The sequence below is a fragment of the Aedes aegypti genome, chromosome 2 (assembly GCF_002204515.2).
Source record: "Aedes aegypti strain LVP_AGWG chromosome 2, AaegL5.0 Primary Assembly, whole genome shotgun sequence".
Lineage (NCBI taxonomy): Eukaryota > Metazoa > Arthropoda > Insecta > Diptera > Culicidae > Aedes > Aedes aegypti.
The window spans coordinates 359,195,658-359,218,453 of NC_035108.1; the positions used below are offsets into that span (position 1 = coordinate 359,195,658).

The 22,796-nt window shown below is 35.7% G+C and overlaps 1 protein-coding gene across 2 annotated transcripts in view; it reads left to right on the forward strand.

Moving 5' to 3' along the window:
- The window catches only part of LOC5573081 (mucin-5AC), a 291,235-nt gene that overhangs the window by 171,230 nt on the left and 97,209 nt on the right, over positions 1-22,796 (forward strand). The window contains exon 1 of one of the 2 annotated variants that reach the window (XM_021846430.1): positions 20,615-20,778. The exons of the other annotated variant lie outside the window; for it this stretch is intronic. Within the exon in view, the coding sequence (XP_021702122.1) occupies positions 20,763-20,778 (16 nt within the window). The 5' untranslated portion in view covers positions 20,615-20,762. Of the gene's footprint in view, positions 1-20,614; positions 20,779-22,796 lie in introns of those variants that run through there. 2 annotated transcript variants of the gene reach the window in all.

A 22,796-nucleotide genomic window follows, 5' to 3' on the forward strand; every position in this document is an offset into this window, starting at 1 on the left:
CCATCAAAAATTGACTGAACTGCGCATAACATAATTTTAAAGTATTCAAACGAAAATTTAAAGTATTTTTATCTTCTAAATTTTCAAAACAAATGATTTGAAGATATTGATTCCTTGGAGGTAAAATGAACCACTCGAGATGGGGTAATATGAACACCAGGTCACAATACTTAAGGATTTTATTTTAGATGCCTGTTAAACGAGAGCCATCCAAATGGCCACTGCTAAACATTCCATCGATTCCGGATTGTCTGCGAGACCTGTATTGATCATGTTCCAGATTCCGAAAATTATACCACAACCCGTTCAAATTGGATGCTGTTTATTTTACCCCCACTGCATGTTCATTTTACCCACATGTTTGAAACATTGACTCTGTGGAAAGAAATTTTCAATATTACTATAATGTTAGTTGAATTATATTTTAATCACAATATATTAACTTGTTACTTTGCGCAAACATCCTTTATTAGGGTTTTCATTTTACCCCAAATTCCCCTAAGAAAATGATTCGAGAATCTCTATTCACAGTCCATATAAATACCTATTCAACTGTATAAGGACGGTTCAGATTAATTGGTTGGTAACGAAACAACAGATTGTCAAAGTAAGGGCTTCAAAAAGGATTTTTTTTTTTCAAAGTAAGGGCCTCAAAAAGGAAAAATTTTTGAGGTTAAATAAATGTCAAGAACTGCTAAAAGTTGTTTGTTGGATGTTACAACATTTGTTGAAAAATCCGATACAAAGTTGTGGAAAAATGCACTCTTAATAATAATGAAAATCACTCCAGACGTAATTCACATTATGACTGAATGACACATGATGCAAGTTATGAAATGACGTAAAAATGGGTTCTGAAAGAAGTATTGTATAAGGAAAATGTAGTTTTACATGATGAAGGACATGAAAACGATTCCGCTATGATTGACATTTCCCGAATCAGACACCATCGTATTTAAAATGTTACACAAATTCACGTCATTTGGCTCGCTTCTTTTATGTGCATTCAAAAGACGTAAAATCGCATGATTTTTTCGGAGTGTGTAAAGTAGAAAGTATTTTTTATCTCCTTGAAGAATTCCAAGTGAAAGTGTTATTATTTTTTCATAAACACGCAGCCATTCAGCAATACCAATCTGAAGGTCGAAGGTTCAAATCCCACCGGACGAGGATCTTCTCGTCAAGGAAAATCTCTCGATTCCCATATCGTAGAGTATCTTCGAGCTGGACATATGACATACAGATACAAAAATGGTCAACAACGAAAGTTCTCAGTCAATAAGTGCGGAAGTGTTCATAAGAAAAGCAGGCTCTATCTCAGTTGGAACGTAATGCCAGAAAAAAAGAAGAAGAAGAAGTTGGCTAACACATCTCTATCTGCCAATATTAAAGACTTTCCCGTCTTATCTCCGCTATTGTGGAATTTGGTGGCACCGTGCTGCATCGAACTGCCAGACGCTTCGAAAGCGAACACTGGTATTTTAAGGGGGCAGGATCCGTCATTGATTTTAGAATTTTCAAAAGCAGTTTTTTCGTTCAAAACCAAGAGAATTTACAGGAAAATGTGTTCACTGTATTCCTTCCTCCAAATGAAACACAGTGAACACATTTTCATTGAATAATTTTTAATTTTGAACAGAAAAACTGCTTTAGAAGTTTTGATGATGACGATGATTACGATGACGGAGCGTTGATCGTTAAATGTGTTTTTGGACCAAATTCCGATTTTTTTTCATCTAGAATCCATAACGTCTTTTACATTCTCAGCGGTCGATTTTTTTTTTGTGGTTCAAGGCCGGTGTCCGGGATTCAAGGTATCTGGACTTCGAATCAACACGGTGAATAAGCTTTTTAGACGAAACTATTAGCTTTTACCGTACTGCTATGAATTGCCGAATACACGCTTTTTTAATGGTGTTCTTGGACAAAGTGGCATTTACTCGCTTAAAGCCCTTGATTCAGACGTCTAAGACATTCTCCACGAATTGAAGTTGACGAAATATTAATTTTTGAGTGGATTAGGTGCGGTGTCCGAGATTCACAGCGTATGGACTATTCGAATAAACACAGTATGAGTGGACAATATGTAAAGGAGGGCGAGATAATTTAATAGTCACAAAATCAGCACATACTATATTTTGATATCAATATGTTTGTTTTTATCCTCTTCTCGATTCCTGTGAGGAAAAACACTGAAAGTATTGATTACTTGTCGTCTAAATAACGAAAATATGCATGAATCTATAGTGACGCTTACGTCGACTATGCGAACATACGTTAGCTAGGATCCGAAAATTCATGAGAAATATTTGCCAGCAATTCCAACTCAACAAAATCATTCGTAAAACCCCTATCACTATATTTTCCTTTTCACAAATCGCGCAACACATCCGGGAAAGCATGTCAATTATTCGAAGCACTTGTTCCACAGTCAATAGAAATTGGACCAGTGAAATTGAGCCGCTCTTAATTGGTTACACATCTAGGCATTGAATAATTTGCTGCAAGGCCGCTCTGCCATCTATCTCTCTCTCACCGGAGTTTTTTCGAAGTATACGCACGCGCTCAACTCGGATAGGCATTTATCTTCCGTGGAGTGGAACCGATCGCACTTGAACGAAGAAAACAAAATAAAGCTGAACAAATATTTTCCAACCGTGGATGGTCACGATAAGGGTATGTGATTGATTGAGAATGCTTTCGAAATTATGGGTAAGTTGATTTTTTATTTCCTAAATTGAAATTGTGCACGCTTTCAAACTGTTTAGCAAGTTTTTGAGATTTTTCGCAATAAGCTTGTAATAATTTGTTTTCTCTTTCAATGCCGAAATTAGCTTCTGACGTTTTTCAAAATTTTAGATAATTTCCAAAAACCAAAGAGCCAGGGTCCAATTAAAAGTATTTTTTTTTTCAAAATGTTTGTTTCTTAATGGAGAAAAACGTTTTTTAATTTCTTTTTGTGTTTTGAGTGGTATTCTGTAAATTTCCACCAGTTTGTTGTGAATGCTTCCATGTCACTCGGATATCGAACATTAGTTTTGCCTTTTCTAAAACTTTAATATTATTTAGATCACTTTTGTTAAAGTGAACTAAATAATATTCATGAGAAAGTCGTTTTTCGTGTATTGTTTCGTTTCATATCGACACGGAAAAAAATGCATATTGCATACCCTTAACCGCCGAAGGTACCGCGCAGTGGCACTGGGAAGAGAGCATAACGCCATCACCGCCCAACCACAAAACATAAAACGACATAATTGAGTCTTTTAAAATCGAGTTTGGTTACTTAAAGTGTCAGAAAATGACAAACATTGTGCAGCCCTTTTCGAATCGGTTTTCAACTTTCCTTTTCCATCACGGTTGAAGTTTTCGATTCTTCGCTCAAATGCGTCCATTCAGGAGTTCAGTGATCTTGTCTACACACAAACAGAAACACGGTTGTTGGTTGAATGGAAGCGGCTCTTCTTCTGGCTGCCTCAATCTGACCTAGAGACTTAGTTCCAATGACCTCCAAATGTGGAAACGTGCCACGATGCTAGGAATGCTGGTTCGAAAGAGAACTCCCGAGAACCTGTTGAAATTTCCGATGCCGTGGTCAGGAACGGCGAGAACAGAACGAAAGAAGAAGGTGCGAAGCTAAGCCGGTTTTCTGTACAGATCGTGGAAGCGAGTCAAAGCATTAGGTGAAGGCTTCGTCTGAGAATGGATCTGGAAGCTTTGAGAGATTGAAGGAAATGACAATAATGGAATCTAAATTAACATTTTTACGATCTGTTACGAAAACTGATTAGGGAAAAGAATTCTGATTATCAGATTGAGTCTGGCTTATGTAACCAAAAATCATGTCAAATAGCAGTTTTTTTGGATTAAGAAACATAAATTTTGGAAATAAAATTTTTCAATTGGACCCTGTGCCTTTTCATTTAGAATAACTTGATATAAACTTTTAAGTTCCGAAATACATTTTAAGTCAGATTGCTCACAAGATTCAGACTTCTGATAAAACTTTCAAATGATTTCTGCCAAGATCTTTGCCAGAGCCTGATTGTTTTGTAGATTCCCCAGAATCTTCAGGAAATTGATCAAGATGCAACTATTTCATAAATACGAATGCATGAATCTTTGCAGTCTTTTAAAAACTCAAACCAGAGTTTTTCACTATCAATCGTACCAGTTGATGACTCAATAACAATATCTTTCAATGTCATTATCAAACTTTCAATATTATTTCAATATGATTACAAAGAGTAGTGATTTGATTCTAGACCAAAATCACTGCAACAAAAAAATGATCACGTGGTAGCTCTTCCAGCAATGAAAGTTAGAATACCTAGATAGTATTCATAATTGAAATGATACTTATGAAGGAATAAAAAATTCGTTTAGCAAAATAAAACCGAACTTATTAGCTAGTGTTATCTAATCGCTACCCGTTCTATTAACCCATTTCCAGTGTGCAAACGTCTCGCAAGATTTTTCGATTCCAAGTCCAAATCTCACTTTCATGGATCGCGCGTTCCAATTTACATCGGGAATCGGGTTCATGTGATCGTGATACCGATATGTGTGGATTCTCTTTCAATTTACTCCTTCTACATGATGGACGATGATGGATTCGCCACACATTGAAAGCGTAGCCGCCGCCGTCAGTCTAGCCACATCGTTCGTCACGTTGGTTCGGAATTCCAACGAAGAACGTCTTGAACATGTCGGGCCCGATCCGATAGTAGGCCAATCACGCTCGAGCCCCGGCAGTCAATGAAAACACTCATCGCTCATAATGGGAAGTATCAACAAAAGGGGAGAAATCAATCGACGAACCTCTGGCCGGTCTCAGCACCGCTCAGTGGTGAGTAATGTGGGAGCGGAAAACTAGGTGCAAAAAGATGAAGAATAGAAATAGCAAAATCGTGGTCCAAATTTTCGATATCAATTGATTTCATCGGCATTATCATTACCTGCATAATTACGGATTAATAAAATGTGGTTTGATTTGTTTGTCCACCACAATGCTGTTCAACGACATTCACTGAGCTGTTCTCACCTGTCTGTTCAGTTGATTGCACATGTAGTAGCAAACTCTGAGTAGCATTCTGAATCCAACACATTTGAAAAATCGTCTGAATAGTACTCGATAAATTGTGACAGTGCCATTTTTTCTTAAAATGTTTTCGGTCGTAAATGTTACAAGAATTATCTTATAAATCTAATTTTAACATTTTTCTGAATATGAGAAAAAGAATACACTCGAGGCAGATTTAAGACTACACGACGATAAAAACGTAAAAGCGGAGCTTTAAGAACGGACCGTTTTGTCTCAAATTTTGAGCAGATTCATAATCCGATCACTTGAGCTTTGAATGGGGATTTCGTTAAAACATCTATTGCAATATATCTATATTGGGGCGGTTCAGATTTAAAAAATATTTGAAAATCCAATCTCTCAAATGTTCTTTACCATTCTTACCATTATAATAGTGTTCTGTGAAATTTCCAGCTTTCTAGGTGGTGATTTAAAGGTGGCCCAAAGATAATGTAGGTTTATATGGAAATTACTATGGAGAAATTTTGATCCCATATTGAAAACTTATTATTCAAACCTTAATGAAGTTTGTCTCTGAAGACACAAATCCATTTGCGCTAATTTTGTATGGGATTTTTGTAGATGTTTTCAGGGCTATAATCCCATATGAAGGTAAATAATATCAAACAAACTCATGAATATCTCTTCTGCTATCAATAGGATTGAATTACTCTCTTCAACAAATTTCTTTATTATAATTTGAATAATGAGCTGTTGCTACGAGATAATAATTTTGTACTTACATTACAGTACTAGCGTGTTTGGAACATTTCTCAATATGTCTTTATTGTAATTTCTATATAAACCTACATTGTCTTTGGGTCACCTTCAAATCACCACCTCGAAAGCTGAAAATTTCACAGAATACTATTTTTATGGTAAGGAACATATGGGAAATTGGATTCTGAAATATTTTCAAATTTTGAACCGCCCTAGTCTATATAGTTTCAAGAAAGATTGCTCATCGCAAAATTGATTCCTTAAATGTGAATTTGGATTCAAGGCGTTCTATCGATTTTGTAGATCTAGGTTGTAACAACTAGCTTAGACGGTTTGTGATTTCATAATTTACTGTATAAAATGCTCTCATATTGTTCTGAATTTGAATCAAGGTGTTTGGAAAATAAAACAGAATGATTCCAGTGTTACGAAAAACTAAAAGTGAAAAAAGATAAACCATTTTTTATCAGCACAATCAATACTTTGCATGTGAATTTTGAAAAGCAATAGAAATCTCGCAAGTATAGGTTAATTAACCTCCATTTCATGCTATAAGTGTTACTGTAAGCCTCAAGTGTTCGGAACATTAATCAAAAATGGTACTAAATATTTTTTCTCTGCGTTTATTATATGGAAAGATTTAGTAGATGTTTTAATGCTGAGTTATTAAATAAGTCATAGAGCGAAGCAAGCCTTTCGAAGTTTTAAGAGGTCTAATATAAAAAGCCTAACATGTAAGGAAAGAAGAGAAGCTATAAAGCTTTATCATCTAGCGATCAATTATGTGGAACAATGATGTTTGAAAATATATTCCTTCCCTCAATCTTAAAATCTGTAAATGTCAATAGGGAATTGTTTTCATTTACATTATGACCAGTGTACTAAACTAAACTGAAAGTGATCGGTATATCATGCGTAATATTCCGACAGTGTGAGTTTTCTGGTAAACCTCCATGAGAGTAAGAGAGTTTCCGTGTTAAAGTACTGACCCGATTTTTTCAACTCCTTTTCGTGTAGAGCTTTTTGTTGTCACCGTTTTATTATCGTATTTATTCCAAATTTATTACAATCCTGTTAATAGTACTCTGAATACGCATAACATAGGACAGACACGGTGCTCCCCTGACCGTTATTATCAGAAAAAAAAAATCATCTGTGCTCACGAGTAGTTTTCTATAGTTGAGCTGCATATCTGGGCAAAACTTAAAACAAATCATAGGGCCCGTTTTGAAGTTACGCCCTTTTGACTGTATAAGTCCACAAATTCAAAGGAAATCTGAGATATTTTAGCGGATTTTCATTACATTCACGAAACGCGACGCGAGATTCACGAAACGCGACGCGAGAATCATTAGCCGTGATTATCAGAATAAATATACCATCATAATTTGGTCCAAAGTTGGTGTTTTTAGTTATTTGTAAATTCTAGGTGGAGTTTTGAATGAGAAAATCAACAAAATATGGAGTTACGTCCTTTTGGAGGTGTAACCATTGATGATACTAATTTTTAATATATCATTTAGGTATTATAATACCGTTAAGTATGTTCAAATGTTTTCAATGACACGTTGGTCTTTCATGCCGCAAAAGTATTTCACAAGTAACTGATTTTTCATAGGCTCAAGTGCTATAAGGCATTACGGAGCCAATTTCATCATGTTACCAAAGTAGTTTTTATACAACATTATTCAATAGTTTGGTGAAGCAATGAACTCATGATTCAGATTATTGAACATGCGATTCATGTTGTATATAGAAGCGCAAGTTGACGTCAAAGAATACATTCAAACTTGAGTTTTCGGTTATGGATAGTCAAATTAACGATGTACGAAGCAGAGATATAAAATTGAAAACAATAATGCGAAGTTTAGAACATCCGTTATTATTTTGTCTAATGGAATTTTAAATCGTAGCACTAACAGAACTTACTTTCAAATATGTGTCTTTGTCACCTATGAGAAGTTTGTTTAGCAAAGTGTGATATATTTTCATTTGTCTTTACTTATTATAGCAGCGGGTGAGTGCTTACTTCACAGGTACGGTTTGCAACGAAATAAAATGAAAGTTTACAGATAAATCATCAGTTGGTGTAGGATTCAAAACCTGTTATGGTACATAGATTAGCAGGTTCAATACGGCCACAGAACAATTTAAGATTTTCTGGTAAAAAAAACTGGAAGGTATGTCTTCTTTAAATTATTTAAAGTTTTGATAGTGGTCTTTGGCCAATAGTGTGTTACTCAGTAATTGAGGTTTAAGTTCTGAGGCAGTACAAAGTTAGCTAGAACAGCCGAGGGACAGCTAGTTTGGCTATAACAAGATTTTATGACTAGTAACAACCTGAGACGAGACTCGTGAAGACGTCTTCTTTTTCTGTGATTGATGATTGTTTTTTCTTATTCCACTCTGTGTTTACATCAATCATGTGCAAGGCGTTCAAGCTCTCACATGAACATCTCAGCAAAAAAATATCGGGTTCGCATCACACCGTAGCATAAATAGCCTTTTGAATGGAATCCATGGCAGCAAATGTAGCATGCATTGGGAATAATTAGTTTTGTGTTTAGATTTATCAGCATTTTTAGAAAAATAGCTTCTAGTGAATGAGGTTTTTAATATCAGTTTATTTTGAATTCAATACTTTTCACTTTTTCAGCCATTAAAACGACGAGCTTCGTTTGACGTTTTATGATAGTGGAATATGGGCTGCATATGACGTTGTCATCTTTCCTCTTCGCTAGTCTCTCACATATAATAACGTTACAAAATTGGCTCCGTAATGCCTTATATCACTTGAGGCTATGAAAAAGCAGTCAATTGTGAAAGAATTTGATGGCATGTAAGTGCAATGTGTCATTGGCAGACTTGGATTGGGAGACTTGTCACTTTTAACAAGGTTCAAAATGTAACAAGGACTAATAGTGTTCCTTTGATTACTATAGCATCCTGTTCTCTTCGTTTGAAGCAGTCAGGACTAGGGTTCATTGGTAGATCTTTACCCCGGAGTTAGAATACCTAATGAATATATTGAAAATTAGTGATTTTAATAGTTACACTTCAAAAAGGGTGTAACTCAAAATTACGACGATCATCTCATTCAAAACTCCACCCGGAGGTCACAAATAACTAAAAACACATACTTTGAGCCTTATTTTGATGGTTTATTTCTTCTGATAATCACGGCCAATAAAAATCCATTTAAATATTTCAGATTTCCTTTGAATTTGTGGACTTATACAATCAAAAGGGTATAACTTCAAAACGGGCCCTACGATTTTTTAAGACTTTGCCCAGACATACAGCCTAACTATAGAAATCAACTGGTGAGCACAGATTTGATAGAGATTTTCTTCTGATAATAACGATCAGAGGAGCACCGTGACAGAAATAACATTAATAAATTGCTTACATTTTTAAACGGAGCCGCAACAAGGTTTTCAAAGGTGGCTGACAAAATCGGGATATCTATGTATCAAGTGGGTTTGTGCTCAACCTCTGGCCAGACATATATGATATAAGGAAAGTAATATCCAAAACAATCAAATTTTTAACCATGTTTTAAGCTCTACTCAGAAGAACTTTTCTGAGTATTTTTTGCACAGAAACAAATCCTATTTTATCAACATCGCTTTTTGAAGAATTTTTTGCTGTCATCGCTTTTTAATCATTGATGAATCAAATCAGCTGTCTTCCGGTTCGTCTAAAGAATTTTATTAATTATGAAGAAATTTTCAGGAGAAGTCCACAGACTATGGTAGATCCTTCAAGAAGCAGGTAGTTAGGCCGAATGCCGTTAGGCCGAATGTCGTTAGGCTGAATGTCATAAAGCCGGAGGTTAGGGACGTTAGGCCGAAAGGGTTGTTAGTCTGAAACAACATTTGATTATCTACTGCTATTTCAAATTGCTGACACATTCATGCGTGTTTTTCTTTTTTGCATCAAAGGTTGTTCTTTCTAGTTATATTTCACAGCGAATGTTGTGTGGCCATAGATAATGTCAATTGTACTGATGTAAAAACTTACAATTAATCCATTCGAACCAGAAATCAATTCTGTGACTTCTAGGTAATTCAAATCATGCACCCTTGTTAGTTACCCATTTGATCTTACGATACATCAAAATTAATGGTTATTATTGACCCTTTCGGCCTAACGGCATTCGGCCCAGAGGGATAGAATCGTCTAAAGAATTTTCGACGGAATTTTAAAAACAATAAAAAATAGAAGGAGTCCACATCCTATGAGACATTCGTCAAAATTTTTAGAAAGATTAGCAAAACATTTCAATAGCAACAAGATTTCTTCAATAGATTCGATAATTGTTTTTACGCCAAATCTGCGCAAAACATCTTTCAATAACAACTACCGAAAAGCTAAACATTACATATAATTTGCAATTGGATTAGATGGACAAATTGATGTGAAGATTTGCGAAAAAGTTACACGTCTTCTCAGTGAGAATCGAACTCACGACTCCCCGATCTCTAGTTGGGGCGAGTTACCACTACGCCATGAGAGGACTCATGGACGCAGAAGTTAACCTGAATTCGATTTCAGCTCAATAATCACGTGGTCCTTTTTCGCAAAGTGCACCTCTTTCGGAAGAATTAGATGCCCATCCAAACACAACGCTGTCTATATATATCCAATTCCTAGCCCGAAAGCGCATTGTTTTTTAGGTATGGAATAGCGCACTACACTAGCCAGCAACTGCGCTGGCTGAGGTTTCTATTGTGTGGGCTTCCAATGGGTCGCGACGTTCTCAAACGACCGTAACCGTCCTCTCATGGCGTAGTGGTAACGCGCCCCAACTAGAGATCGGGGAGTTGTGAGTTCGATTCTCACTGAGAAGACGTGTAACTTTTTCGCAAATCTTCACATCAATTTGTCCATCTAATCCAATTGCAAATTATATGTAATGTTTAGCTTTTCGGTAGTTGTTAAACTTCCACTCGGCTGCACACTGTAGCCGTCGCTGAAAAAACGTGATCGAAATTGTTTTGACCTTGAAAAAATGATTTTAGTACTATAGTGTCTTCGGGAAAGTTTTTCCATAAAATAATCGCTATTTTATGAAAGTGTCAGTTTGGTGATTAATCCACCTATAAGTGAGAACGAAATTTTATTTTTCGTATTTATGAATTTAAAAATAAACTTTATTCGGGGAAGTTGTAGGTAATATTAGAAGAAACAACTTTGCTGAAGACACCGTATGCATATTTTTTGATTTTCATGTACATTTGTGGAGTTTTTTGTGGAACACCCCTAAAAATCACTTTTTTCATCATAACTTGGTTGGATGATTTTGTACAATTTTCAATTGTTCTAGTGGTATTTGTTACTTGCAAAAACACATAACTTTCTCCAAAAGAGCATATTTTTATCTCTCATACTTTTCGAGTTATTGAAGGTTTTATATAAAATTTTGCACCTTTTTGACACTAAAAATCATTTGGACGCGCACATTTCCGCAGTCTGAAACATGTTCATCCAATGGTTTAAAACTAATACTATGAAATGCAGAGAAAGCCGTTTTTAGCCTGCTTTAGCCTGACGGTCAAAAGAAAGTCTGAAAAAATGTTTACTTACATGCAGATATAATTTAAACTTATTCACTACACCCTATATTGGCTTAACTTGAATATCTGGCATCACTGTATCGAATTTTATGCAATAAAGTCAACAATATAATCAATCAACAAAAGGTCGGAATAATCTATTCAGACAAGTTTATCACAGACAAACAGACAACATATCCAACACACTTTTCGTCGTTCACCTTTCCAACGTTAGCTGTTTATTTTTTGCAGAAAAACACTTATTGCTATTTTTTCTGCAGGAAGTCTCAGTCCTTTCTTGAGAATTTTTCGGAGCTCGCAGCAAAAACTAAAATGTATAATATAACTATGAAACATTTATTTTTTCCTATAAAATTCATATGCAATCCATACATCAGTAAATATTAATGTTTAAGATTATCATCATTATTTTTAGCTCCGCTATCACTGGTTTGTTCGTTATCTTTTTTAACCAAAAGATTTTCCCATCCTGATAAGGAAACACTTTTTTCTCGGGAATGCTCTAATAGATGTAATCACAGGATTTGATGTCGCCAACAAACAGTGTAATAATTCTTAGTCAGTATCAATTCTGGAGATCCTCCCTGCAATTCTTAATATCTTTGTTACAACCTCTTGAGCCTCTTCGGTCAACTGTCCAATAGAGACCAAGAAAGAAATTACCTCACTAGTATTAAAGGGACGAATGACCTTCGGGTTAAAGTCCCTCTCAAACAACAACAACAACAATTACCTCACATCCTCGTATAAGGATTCAGTGTACAAAGCGTTGAGCAAATTTCTTCATAGCATCGATGTTACTGAATCGATTCACATTTGAACTGTCAAATCTATTTATCGATTTAATCGAATCCTTTGCATCTATATATTTGAATTGAAATTTATGAAGTTTGGGATGGGATCAAATGAATTAGCAGTCGACACCAACATCTTTCAATAAAATCAGTTTTCATATTCGATACAACAAATTCAATAAATAAAAATTTGGTTTCTCTCCCATCAACTCATTAAGAAACATTTATCGATTTCTACAAAATAAATCGAATCAAAAACTCGAATTAATAAAATCAATTCATTCGATTCTAGATGCTCCAAACATCGATTCAAAATATCGATTAATCGTAATGACAACTTAAATATTCGAAATATCAATTTAAACTCAGCCAAAGCTAGTACGGATGCTGATATTGGGTGCCACTCATATAAACCAAAAAGCAATTAAACAGTTTGAAATGCATACTTACCGATTTTCTCGCATTAAAACATATTTACACAATTATGAACAAACAATCCACAATCACCTTCGTGTACTGTCGTTCTACGCATATTTGGCTCGCAGCTCATAAGGTTTACATAGAAAATGGGACAAGTAGGTGTAGATGAGCAGTGTAAGCAGGTTGTAATTTATTAATGGTCCCTTTTATACATGGGTTCGATCACCACAAATGAACAAATTCAACAAAATGTTATCATAGAAAAATGTATGAACAAATTTTGTTACATGATCTTTAATATGATCATCTTAAGATTTCAGTAATTCCGCTGTTTTATTTTGTATGATGCTGATAAATAACCTTCGCCAATCGTATCATCAATCAAGCGGTTCTGGTGATGGCAAATCACATGACACGATAACTATTACTAATATTCTAAAATATTTCAACAAATGTATATTTTTTCATTCTTCACAAATTATCAACTATTTATTGTAAAATGCATAAATGTTATAATTGTGAATAAAACTAAAATATAGGGATTTCTTATGAACAAACGAAAACTATAACATTTTTTATTGGTTTAGTGGGAAAAAATTTCATTATCGGTATTTTACTAGTACTACCGATGAATCTATGACAAAAGGTCGAAAGACAAAAGGTCGAAAGGACAAAAGGTCGAAAGGACAAAAGGTCGAAGAACAAAAAAGAAGGGACAAAAGGTCGAAAATCTTTTTTCAAAGAAGGAAAAATTTCTCACCAAGCAAATCATATTCGACCTTTTGTCCCTTCAACTTTTTGTCTTTCGACCTTTTGTCCTTTCGACGTTTTGTCTTTCGACCTTTTCTAAATGAACCCTACCGATTCTGATCGATGTAGTACCGTTGAATCGGTATTCAGCAATTCAGCAAAAGTAGTCGGAGCCGGAATCCCTAATTGACCACCTACTTCATAAATGAAACTAACGTTAGAAAAGTGAACGATGAAAAGAGTGTATGATATTTCGTCTGTTTGTCTGTGGTAAACCTGTCTGAACAGATTATTCCGATCTGTTGTTGATTGATGTCATTGTTGATTTGATTGCATAAAATTCGATATAGTGATGCCAGATATTCAAGTTAAGCCAATATAGGGGGTAGTGAATAAGTGTAAATTATATCTGCATGCAAGTAAACATATTTTCAGACTTTCTTTTGACCGTCAGGCTAAAGCAGGCTAAAAACGGCTTTCTCTGTATTTTATAGTATTAGTTTCAAACCATTGGATGAACATGTTTCAGACTGCGGAAATTTGCGCGTCCAAATGATTTTTAGTGTCAAAAAGGTGCAAAATTTTATATAAAACCTTCAATAACTCGAAAAGTATGAGAGATAAAAATATGCTCTTTTGGAGAAAGTTATGTGTTTTTGCAAGTAACAAATAACACTAGAACAATTGAAAATTGTACAAAATCATCCAACCATGTTATGATGAAAAAAGTGATTTTTAGGGGTGTTCCACAAAAAACTCCACAAATGTACATGAAAATCAGAAATATGCATACGGTGTCTTCAGCAAAGTTGTTTCTTCTAATATTACCTACAACTTTCCCGAATAAGGTTTATTTTTAAATTCATAAATACGAAAAATAAAATTTCGTTCTCACTTATAGGTGGATTAATCACCAAACTGATACTTTCATAAAATAGCGATTATTTTATGGAAAAACTTTCCCGAAGACACTATAGCACTAAAATCATGTTTTCAAGGTCAAAACAATTTCGATCACGTTTTTTCAGCGACGGCTACAGTGTGGGCTGGTTAGCCGTAAACCACGATTCATAAATAAAAACAAGTCTTTCAATATTTATTGTTTATAAAATCCCACTAGAAATTATGTCAGAAATTTCTCCGGAATTCTTCGCATGGAAATGTTTCAACAATCTGTTAATTGGAACATCAGTTATGTACCGTATTGTCTTAAGTTTGGAACATGACTCATATTCCGAACAGTGGCGATTTACATAGGTAAGACTTGATATGTTCACAACTGGTATTCATATTTATTATTAATTGATGTTGATTGGTATTTGTATTAGGCTGGAATTCATTCGTTTTTTCATATAAGCGCATCAAGACGTCAGAATTAGAATTTCCATAACTTTGTAATATAGATGATATGAATCATAGAGTAATGTATTTTCCTAGGAAAAAAGTTTATTGCTTTCTTGAAAAATCGCTGTGCTATGAGTGTCTTTAATAAAGGTCATTACCTGAATTTACGAATGCAAAAGTCGTCAATCATTGTTTGGATTTTGATCCGAATAAACCGATCGAACCATATTCGGAGAGTGTAACAGTTCGCGAACCATAACAGTTTGTGGTACATCGCAATCGGAGAGCCCTATGAATGTAAACATTCACTCTCTCGTTTAATACGTGGCACGAGAGCGTTGAAGAGCAACAACTCTCACAGGTTGCAACAGTATCGAGCCTTTCGGGTGATTTATGTTTGGCATAAAATTAGTAATTACTCCTATATTTTCTGGTAATGCAACCGTAAACAACTTGATTCTAATCTATTGGATCGTCGAACATTACTTTGGTTGCAAACATAGCACAGAAACTGGAAAATATTCGCCTCTGTTTCTTGATCAGAATGAGAATGTGTCAACGAATGTTACAAGTGTTGACACACAGTGATGAGTGGGTGGTGTGTGTCTGTCTTTTGTCCTTTCGCGGCTCGTTATATTCAACGAACGATAAATGTCATGCGTGTTGTGTGGATGCAGGCGGATAAATGGGATAAAATTTTGGCTCATGTGTCAATGATTGTTGAACTTTGCAGAGCCTGAGAATTTGGGTCAACTTCGGAAAGCTGTTACTTTTTCAAAGATTGATCGATTTTAGTTCTTTAAGAAGTACTGAAGGGGTCAACTAATCTAGGAGGTGTTCCCACGGAGATGAATTATGACCACCGGATACTGAATCCAGTTGAAATTCAAAATCACTTTGTTTCGAACAATTTAATCTTATTGAAGCAACTTTTTTTATCAAGACGTCGTTTTAGCGATTCATTTTTTTATGAACCGTAATTCGGGGTGTAGTTGATTAGCGGGGAGAAGTTGATCATTTCCGTACCCACATGTATAAACTGCCAAGAGAGCTATGATCCGTTTTCAATTATCACAACTTCTGTTATATCACATTACCTGATAGCTGGTCTTGACGTTTCTAAATTCGGTTCGCCGTTCGAGATAGCTATACCATGGAAACATATTTTTAAGGAAATGTTCGATGTTGAAGGGTTCTACTCCAAACATTCGACTATTGCCAAGGATATAAAAAGACACCATTTTGATAAACTGTTCCATACATTCCTTATATGTTCTGTAAACCCTGTTTTAAATTTGCTTTGACGATAAAAATTCATTTTCAGGGAAAATAAAAGTTCTTTTTGTGAGCGAGTTGCAAATTTCAAAGTAAATTGTATACCTTCAGGCGTTTAATGTGATGTATTCTGTAATTCACAACATTCAATTCTAAAATTGACGGATTTATCAACAAGTTGTAAGATTTTTGAGACTTTGATTATTAGTGACCCCAAATTTAGTAAATAGCATGTGTTTTTATTTTAAAAAATCTGTCGCAGTAATTGATCAACTTCACCCCGGAATCAAAATGTCCACTTATTGATTTCTAAAAAATGTTTTTATTATTAAAATAATATTTCATAAACATTTCGTTTGTATTATACGATAAACAAATAGTTGGATGTTTGGATGAAGGTTTAAAAAATATTTGGATGATAATACATGCATCCTACTACTGATTATAAAACAGAATCGCTCAAAAGTGATCAACTTCACCCCATTTTATGGAACAAAGCTCTAAGCTAAGTGTACTTTTAGTCTTAAGTACACTTTTACAGAGTTGAAAAAATGTGCTCTTTTCAGTGAGAGCAAATATGGTAATCCTATCCATAGCTCATCTTGAATTATCCTATTATAAATTTAAAATGAGTGACCCGAGAAGGGGAACGGGATATTTCGGTTTTAACAACAACAGATATCATGAGACGGCTCATTATTCATGTTTTGTCGTGAATAGGGCACTCAAAGTGGATATTTGACTACAGTGTCCACCTTTGGGGCACCGAATGTCCCGAGGGAACCTTCGATTGGGGACAATTGGAATTGATCTCTAATTCATATCTATCAGTCTTGAGGCAGCTAAAATGACTTTTGCTTCTACTTCTCTGACGTTTCGGCGTATATTTCGCCTTCTTCAAGGGTTTCTACAATTATAAATGAGTGTGGCGATTTATAAGGTACAAGATTTAAAACTGATTTAAAATTTCTTTACAGAGGCTGCGTTTTGTAGTGTGTATTGGTGTCTTGTCCGACATGTGACCGTCTAAAATTGCGAATGATGTCCCACTATGACTGATTTTCCAAAAATTAACATCAAAATTTATTGGTGAAATATTTCACTTTTCAACTTACTCTGTGCGTATCATTCTTTGTAGCTCTTACTGTATTTCGAAATGTTTCACTAGGCTTTCAAGCTAGCTTTCGCCGGCGCCTACGATTTTCGATAACAGCTCTACGCGATATTCACCCGCGCACAGTTGCTTTTGCTTTTCTACTGATGAAAATGAACTAATATGATCTTCCTTGATGTTGTGTGTATTTATTGTGTTTGAACATTTTGTGATTGTTTTGGTGGTAAATTTTGCATGTTTATGTTTGTTTGATTCTTGATTGCATTGCCTGCATATATTGCACTTAATCCATCTGTATCTGTTCTTCTGTTGATACTGTGCTCTCTGATTACAATATGGCACATTCTTAGAAGAAGTAGCGCCTGCGTTTGCCTGCGATGACGTCGTTCATTCATCCTGTGAACGATAGACAGTGATTGATTTCCAGCTGATTATCAATGATGTTCTGTTTTTCTTCTGTTAGGTCTGTTGACAATCGATTGATGTGATGAATGAAGTTTTTGACCACATTCAACTTAATCTTCATTGGATGGTACGATAGAAAATCGAGGAACCTGCCACTCGCTATAGGATAACGACTGTTTATTTCGTTCTTAAACGCTAACAGCGGCAAATAGTACAGGCAACAACCTTTCGAACATTCAGTTTGAAAATTTGACATGATGATATTGACGACATTTCCCCATGATATTGGAGTTTGGGGTAATGTCATTTGGGGTGATGGGTCGTTCGGGGATTTGGAATTCGGGGTAATGGCGTTCGGGTTAATGGCATTCGAGGTAATGGGGTAGAATCGTTCGTAAGCGTGTGAGCGTGGATCCTGCTTAATATTGGTTCATTTTGCGTAAACGGCATGATGGTTCCCACCACAGGCGGTCATTATTGTCCATACTCGTGCTCACGTTAGACATATTGTTGAGACTATTGCTCAATCAATGAAACAAACCAGAAGTGTAGGGGAACTGGGGATTAAATGAACACCCTAAGCAATTTTCATATTTTCTTGCTTATGAAGCTGTCAGATGATTTTTTAATAGCTCACAATTGAAGAAGGATGTTTATGTAATGTAACAAGTTGAAATATTGTGATGGAAATAGAATTTTATCATCATTATTATAGTTTTGAAAAATTCTTTCCACTGAGCCAATGTTCCAAACATGTGGATAAAATGAACATGTAACGGGGGTAATTTGAACATATACTTGGGGGTAAAATGAACACATGCTGGGGGTAAAATGAACACCATTTAAATTGAACGGGTAGCAGCACGATTCTCGACATCTGGTACATGATCAATGCATGTCTCACAGACATTTCGGAATCCATGGAACGTTGAGCTGTGACCATTTGGATGGCTGTCAATGTCTGTCTTTGTATTTTCTTCGGAAAACTCTCGGCATCTGAAATAAAATCCGGTAGTATTCACCCTGCCATGGTGTTTATATTACCCCCATCTCGAGTGGTTCATTTTACACCCAAAGAAACAAAATAAACAAATCACTTGTTTTATGAATTCAGAAGATAAAAATACTTTTAATTTCCGTCTACTTATCATAAATATCTTAAAGATATGATGTGCTACGCAGATCAATAGATTTTTGATGATTTTTGCCATAAAAACCTTGAATTCCACGAATGAAAATTTACATCATATGAGGAAACGGAGAGGCCTACTTTCTTTTTGTTCATTTTCCCAGCTTTTGACAGTTCTAGATCGCGCTAGAGTTGACAAAATAGTTTCTTAGTCTGAGGATTATGGATGGTGCTATGTTTTGCATAGATTTATAACATAATTACCGTAAAACACGAACCTGTTCATTTTACCCACAGTTTTCCTATTGTAGTTGTAATGGTTTTAAAATATTGTTGTTTGAATATTACAAATAAAGCTCGTTACAGTCCTAACGTGAGAAAATTACTTAAATTTATTGGCACCGTATGAATTCCTTCAAAACTTTACTCGCTCTGATGGTCTTATGATAAACAGATTACGTACACAAACAATTTTGTTGTATCTAAATTTTGAGTTTACCATACCCAAAACTAGGTGTATTGATTAATCATTCAACCCAAAATCTTACGGTATTCACTGTCTTCCTTACGCAAGTTGTCAAAAATAGAGAGAACTGCATCTACCCAGAAATACATATTTAAGCAGGTATATGCAACTTTTCTTATGTTTGGATTGAAAGAACTTAACTTTGCGTTCAATCATTCCAAAATTGAGTATATTTTTCTAATGGAATTGAAGATAATCTACCTAGTAGGAACCTTGGAAATTTTGTCGAAATTGAGCAATTGGGCTCCGAATTGCGTTGAAACAACCCTTCGTTAATTGTTGATAGCTTCATCAGTCTGGAACGATTAAAATTTTCATCTGGCTACCGATTTCAAAACAAACACAATGTTTCCCAACCAGAAGGTGTTAGCAGGTCTAATTGGAGCTTTCTCTCTTAGATGTTTCTCTTCTTTTTTACTCTCTTACTCTCCTGCAACACACCTCACTTCATTATTCTAAACCGTGATGTTGCGTAGCATCATCAAAAGCACTACAGCTATGATTCATGGGATTCACGACGCTTTACGGAAGACTATTGCAACATAAGCTTTCACTTTGTTGCTCGTGTTCAGTTAGCCCTGCATCGCATTTTCTCAGCTAATCTCATTTATCTAATATTCTAACACAGTGGTTTTCAACCTTCTTCTTTGCATGCACCCTTTTTGAAATTGGTGCAAACGTTATAAAATAATGATGAAAATAATTCTTTCTCCGACTTATTCATTAGTATGTCAAAGATTTTCTGTGGCCTTGTTTTCAATTCTAAAACCGATAGCAAAACATGTTACAGTCAACTCTCCCTTACTCGATATTGAAGGGACCATCGAGTTAGGGAGGTATCGAGTTACAGAACACATAACCAATGAAAATGCGATCCAAGGGACCATCGAGGTAGCCATGAAAACCAACTTTTACTATGGCTCTTTAAATCGATATTGAGATACGGAATATCGAGTAAGGGAGAGTTGACTGTATAAAGCTATTATGTTCAATAAATCCATTCTGAAATAGATCTGAAACATACTAAGCTTCGTTAAAAAAAAAACTTGTCTAGATAATTGATATAAATGTAAAATCACAAAACATCATTACTTCTGGTACTGGTGAGTTGATGACGACTGATAGGTGTACGCGCACATTGAGGGAATGCTGTAATGCATCATCATTGAAAGCTTTTTAATTTTAGCTGCTCATTCGCAGAGACATAGTGAGAGAGCGAGCGTGGTTTACATGAATACGCGAGAGAACATAAGATGGGAAAGCTCGCAAAGCTTTCTCTCCACTTGCACAGGTGAACGAAAATGGCATGCGAAAGAGGGCATCAAAATAAACAAAATAAACAACACAGGTGTTCTCAACAATACTCGTAAGCAATACAGCAAAAAGCTCATTTTGCATCCGTCGTCAGCGTATAGGCCAAAGACGGCAAAGGGGCTGGCTGGAAAAATGCGTCCTCTGATTTACGACACCCCTGGCGGCTTGGCACACGAATGAAAGTGACGACGACTGACAGCGGAACAGTCGTTCGTTTAAATGGGTGAGTGATATATTTTTTGTGCGGACGTGCGAAAGTGAATTGTTTGGTTGTCTAATGCGAAATAATGTGGTTTCGTGAGTTGGCAAATGAGGCTGCGAAAAGGTGGGTGGGCTTATGGTTTGGTGTTTAATTTGATGGAAGAATTAAAATTAATGGCAAGCGTTTTAGAAGAGACTTGGGTTGAAAATTAATAATGGCTTGCTAAATGGAACATTATTTAAAGCGGTGCTTCGTGAAGCCCAAGCAGGACAGTTCGGTTTTGCGTCGTCCAATAGATTTAGCTCACAGTTTCGCGCATGTTTTCGTCGCCGGAGATTTTTTTTTTTTTTCTTCTGTTTTGGAGCGTCTTGCTGGGTAGTGCTTCGTGAAGCCCAAGCAGGACCGTTTTTACATTCAGAAATGGAATAGTGAAAAGTGAAAAATGAAAAAGTGATTTGTTTGATTTGTGTCCTCAGTACTGTTGGTTTTTGGCCGCCCGAAGTTCACCGAACCATCCGGAAGTGACATGCAGCACATAAATTTAGAGAATCAATCCGGTGAGTTTGTTCCAGTATGATACTTTTTCTTTTGTGAGCCTTCCGGATCGTTTTTGTTCGCGTCGTGGAACTTCTGATCGTTTCTTGAACGGAAAATGTTATTTTCGGAGTTTGATAATTATGTTCAGATTGCGCATTCTGTCCGGGCGGGTGTAACGCAACTAACAATCGGTTGTGGATGCTTTTTAACTGTTCGATGACCCTGGAGGGATCGATCCTGCTTTTCGTATAATTTTGAGCAGAAAAACCGACTGTGTCCTAGGGTGTTTAGTTCGAACGCGCTTCCTTTCGTTTTTCGATTATCTAAAAATACAGTACCACCCAGTACAGTTTTTCAATGAGCACAGTACAGTTTTTCAATAGGCGTGAATTTTTTTTTTTTACGCGTATCGTTACACAATCCGATGACCCTGGAGGGATCGGTTTTGCTTTTTACTGGTTGTTGAGCAAAAATATTACTGCACAATCGACAAGCATTTCGCGAAATACTATTTATACTATAAATAAGCTATTGTTTTCTCTTTTGATTGCCGGCATTCAAAAGATTAATTTGAAAACGCTTAAACAACAAATATTTATGGTCTATCGCCAGCTTTCTAGGCGAATCCTGACAATATACCTTCCCCAACCTCCAACTCCGTAGCACTTATGAGGGTGTCGCTGAGTCGGTGGCCTCTCATTAAGTAAGTGCTACATCAACATTTCCTTCCCCTATCCCAAGTTACGGTAAAGATGGGCGTGGCCGGGAATAGCGATATTCATGCTTTTAGTATTCTTGTTTATGATTTGAACAAGGTATACTCCCCTGCCTTGTTCTTGAAAGTAGTCAGGATGAGATTATTAAAAAGAAACATGAATGTTGCTAGTATCCAATCTACGAAGTATACCGTAACTACGCTAACGCTAACGCTAACGCTAACGCTAACGCTAACGCTAAATGGAACATTATTTAAAGCTTCCGTTTGATAAAGATTTAGGGACTCTGTTATTATTGCGTTCATTCCAGTGTCACTGTCACTACATGAAATAATTATTTACTTGAAATTACTCAACAGTCTTCAAATTAAGCATCTTTGTGAGAGATTAAAATAATAAGCAATGACTGTGATTTTATGGCTTTCGCAGTCTAGGGAAATTAAAACGAAACTTTCCGTTCTGATTTCCCTAGACCGCGAAAGCCATAAAATCACAGTTGAAATCATTCCAGTTGAGTACTATAGATCGATAATTAGCAATAATAAAACAAACTTTTTTCAATGTTAACATTTAGTTTAATCTTCTATCTTTTAATGAAAGGCAGCATGAAATTTTCAAAAATGTTGAAATATTCGTCTCTACACACTCCAAAAAAAGTCATGCCATTTTCTTGATGTTTCGGCACGAGGATTGTATTTACATATAAAACTGACAGGGGATCGTAGATATATTTCAATTTGTTGCTCATTTCTTATGTCATTGGATATTTCTAATGAAGTTTTTTTCTTTTATCTTTTCAGGTAATGATTGCAACAAGAAGTACATAAGCGTATAGATTGACAGCACAATTTGAAAATCTGTAAGTTTAGAACTATGTGGTTACTGTAG